The 3,104-nt window shown below is 33.8% G+C and overlaps 1 protein-coding gene across 1 annotated transcript; it reads left to right on the forward strand.

Moving 5' to 3' along the window:
• Positions 1-1,318: 1,318 nt before the first annotated feature.
• LOC139902385 (protein GRAVITROPIC IN THE LIGHT 1) lies at positions 1,319-2,587 on the forward strand. The gene has a single exon (XM_071885018.1). It carries the CDS (start codon positions 1,319-1,321, stop codon positions 2,585-2,587), a length of 1,269 nt encoding a protein of 422 aa, XP_071741119.1.
• The last annotated feature ends 517 nt before the right edge of the window (positions 2,588-3,104 follow it).

Below are 3,104 nucleotides of genomic sequence, written 5' to 3' on the forward strand. Positions count from 1 at the left end.
AAAAAGGATATCTTTTAGTTAATCGGTTTTACATAGAGTTAGAATTGTTTCTTGTTGGAAATGGCTTTTTAGCCGCTATGATCATCTTCTAACACTTTGTTAGAGAGTTTTTGCTTATAATAATTTCTTTTCACTGTTAAAAAAAGAGAAGATATTTTTTTTTTTTTTGGTAATATATTATCATACTAGACCTACACGGGATATGATAGAATAGGAAACATGCATATCTAATTCATGGCAACTTTCTCTTTTTCAAAATGTATGACGATTACGCGAAACTAGGATTTTTTTTACCGGGGGCAAAAAAAAAAATTTAAACCGTTTCAATTTTTTTGGACAAAATTTGAAGATTTTGGGGTAAAAGTTGGAGAATTTTGGGAAAAATTTGAAGGTTTTGGGGCAAAATATGTAGGTTTGGGGGCAAAAAAAAAATTCACCGGGGGCAAAGTCGAAAAACCCAAAAATTTTACACTGAAAAAAAAATCCACTGGGGCGGCCGCCCCCTTGCCCCCACACACTTTCGCCCCTGCTACGTTGATGTTCTACCAAATTGGTAATAAGATATGCGTATTATGGTGACATTGTCATAATATAATCTAGTGACATGAGTGGGAATAATGATCAAGAAATATACGAAGGTGACTACTTTAGTCATGATCTTTAGATATTCAGCTTCATCATCATCCCTGAATTATTATGTATTTTCCATTATATAAATTAACTTAAACATTGTGTGAATATTTGGATTTAAAGTTTATAAAAATGATCGTTGGAGACAATATTATGAACAAGAATTTACATAAAAATATTACCCTCCCGTGCATACTACGGAGTACTAGGTAATTTTGTTTACCAAGTGTATCCATTATTATGGAAGTAATACTTAATAAAAAGTTAGTTATAAAAAGTACAGGGTAGAAAACTAAAAATAGTAACACTGTTTTCTTGATTTAAATAAAACATTTTCTAATCCCACCAAATTTGTAAATAAAAACAAAACACATATATTCAAAAATATTGCAGAATCTCCTGCTTCCATACAGCTACCACCACCCCCTCTGCATCAACCTGCTTCATCCCCCCACTTGACGCACACTTCCCAATTTCACCTTCACACTCACACCAACAATTATGCTTCTTAAATTAGGGTTTTTATTATTTCTATTTTGTTATAAAGACTAATTAATGGCCACATTGTTCAATTACGAGTAAGTATGTCTGTTATTTGAATTCTGTAAATCATGTTTCGCCCCTTAATTTGTTAAATTAGGGTTTCGAATTTAGGGTTTTGGTTAATCAGCTGTATTTGTATTTAATGATGGATAGTGTAACTAAACCTACAAAACCGTCATCAAATATATCAGATATTGTATCGAAATTTGCGGAAGTTTGTAAATTTAGGTCGATCGGTGTGTTTTCATCTGAAAACCCTAATCAGTTTCAGGATCAGGATATATGTAATGATGTGAAAGAATGTGTTGATTCTGTGTGTAGTAGTAAGAGTAGTTGGAGTGGTGATGATGAGATCTTGAAACTGTTTGATTTAATGTCTGAACTAAAGTTAGCTTATGTTCAGCTTCAAAAAGCTCATATTCCTTATGATTATGATAAAATTAGGGCTGCTGATGAGCTTGTGTTCTCGAATCTTGATGGTATGTGTAAAGTTAGGCGTGCGTTTAAGGAGAAACAGTTTCAGAAATCGAGTTCGCTTAAGGCTTGTTTGGGCGTTTTACAAGCAGAGAGTAAGGTTCAGGAGAGGTTGTTGGAAAGGTTAAAGGGTGAAGCTAAGAAGAAAGATGGTGAAATCAGTTATTTAAAGAGGGAAATGTGTGATTTGGATGCAAAAAATAGGATGTTACTTAAAGAGATTAAGTGTAAGAAAAGGGAATCTATAAAACGATTGACTTTATCGTCTGTTGATAATGTTATCAAGGAGGTTTCAAAGGGTATTCATGATTTTGCTAAGCCGTTAATTGCTTTGATGAAGGCTTCAGGGTGGAATTTAGATGAGGCTGCTAATTCGATTCAAGATTCGGTTGTGTATTCTGTTAGATCTCATAAGAAATATGCGTTTGAAACATACATTTCGAGGAGAATGTTTTATGGATTTGGTTCAAAACCATGTAATCTTGACGACGTTTTGAGGTTTAAAGATCCGGTTGATGTTTTAATCGAAGATCCTAATTGTAGCTTTGCTGAATTCTGTAGAACAAAGTACCTTTTAATAGTTCATCCAAAGATAGAAGCTTCTTTTTTTGGAAATTTGGATCAGAGGAATTTTGTGTGTAGTGGAAGGCATCCGATTACGCCATTTTACCAGTTATTTGTTAAAATGGCAAGGTGGGTTTGGCTTCTTCAGGGGATTGCAGCTTCAGAGCCTAATAGCGAAATGTTTATAGTCAATCGGGGAAGTCAATTTTCTGATAGTTATATGGAAAACGTCGAGGGGTGCAAGAACGATATGGGCTCGTTAGATGAGCAACATGTTAGGTACAAAGTTGAGCTGATGGTTATGCCAGGGTTTAGAATTGGTGATAAATTATTTAAGTCGCGCGTTTATTTATCTGAAATCAGCAATGTTTCTTAAGAACTTGGCCTGTTGCTCATTGGTAACATCTAAACCTTTTTCTTTTGTTCTAAGTATATGTACAAGTTAGACGTTAGTTTATATTAATCGTTAATGTATCCAAAAGTAATGGTATAATGTCTGCTTGCTATTTTGAAGTTAAATTGAAGACAAATGATCTAGAACTGAAATAGGTTGGCCTATGCGAATTAAGAGATAGTTTGTTCATCTTTTGTCACTATCATTAATATTCAACTCTAGTAGCTTAAACATATGTTCGATTTGGGTCCTGGGTAACACGTAATGGGTCAAAAGTTGCCCAAATCGACTCCCCTAAGTCATTTTCTTTATTTCAACAATTAGATTGTTAGTACTGTAGTATTGTAGCTTTTGTAATCATATGTAATTCATTTTCATTACTTGTTTAAAAGCAATGATCTAATGAGTGACAGTGTTTCGCATAAAGTTACCCATCAAGACACATTACTCACCTGGCATACATTCGTACCGGATTATCCACTCATTTATTACATTATTA

The sequence above is a fragment of the Rutidosis leptorrhynchoides genome, chromosome 3 (assembly GCF_046630445.1).
Source record: "Rutidosis leptorrhynchoides isolate AG116_Rl617_1_P2 chromosome 3, CSIRO_AGI_Rlap_v1, whole genome shotgun sequence".
Taxonomy (NCBI): Eukaryota; Viridiplantae; Streptophyta; class Magnoliopsida; order Asterales; family Asteraceae; genus Rutidosis; species Rutidosis leptorrhynchoides.

Coding starts and splice junctions, on each gene's coding strand:
- LOC139902385 (XM_071885018.1), top strand. CDS start 1,319: ATGGATAGTGTAACTAAACCTACAAAACCGTCATCAAATATATCAGAT.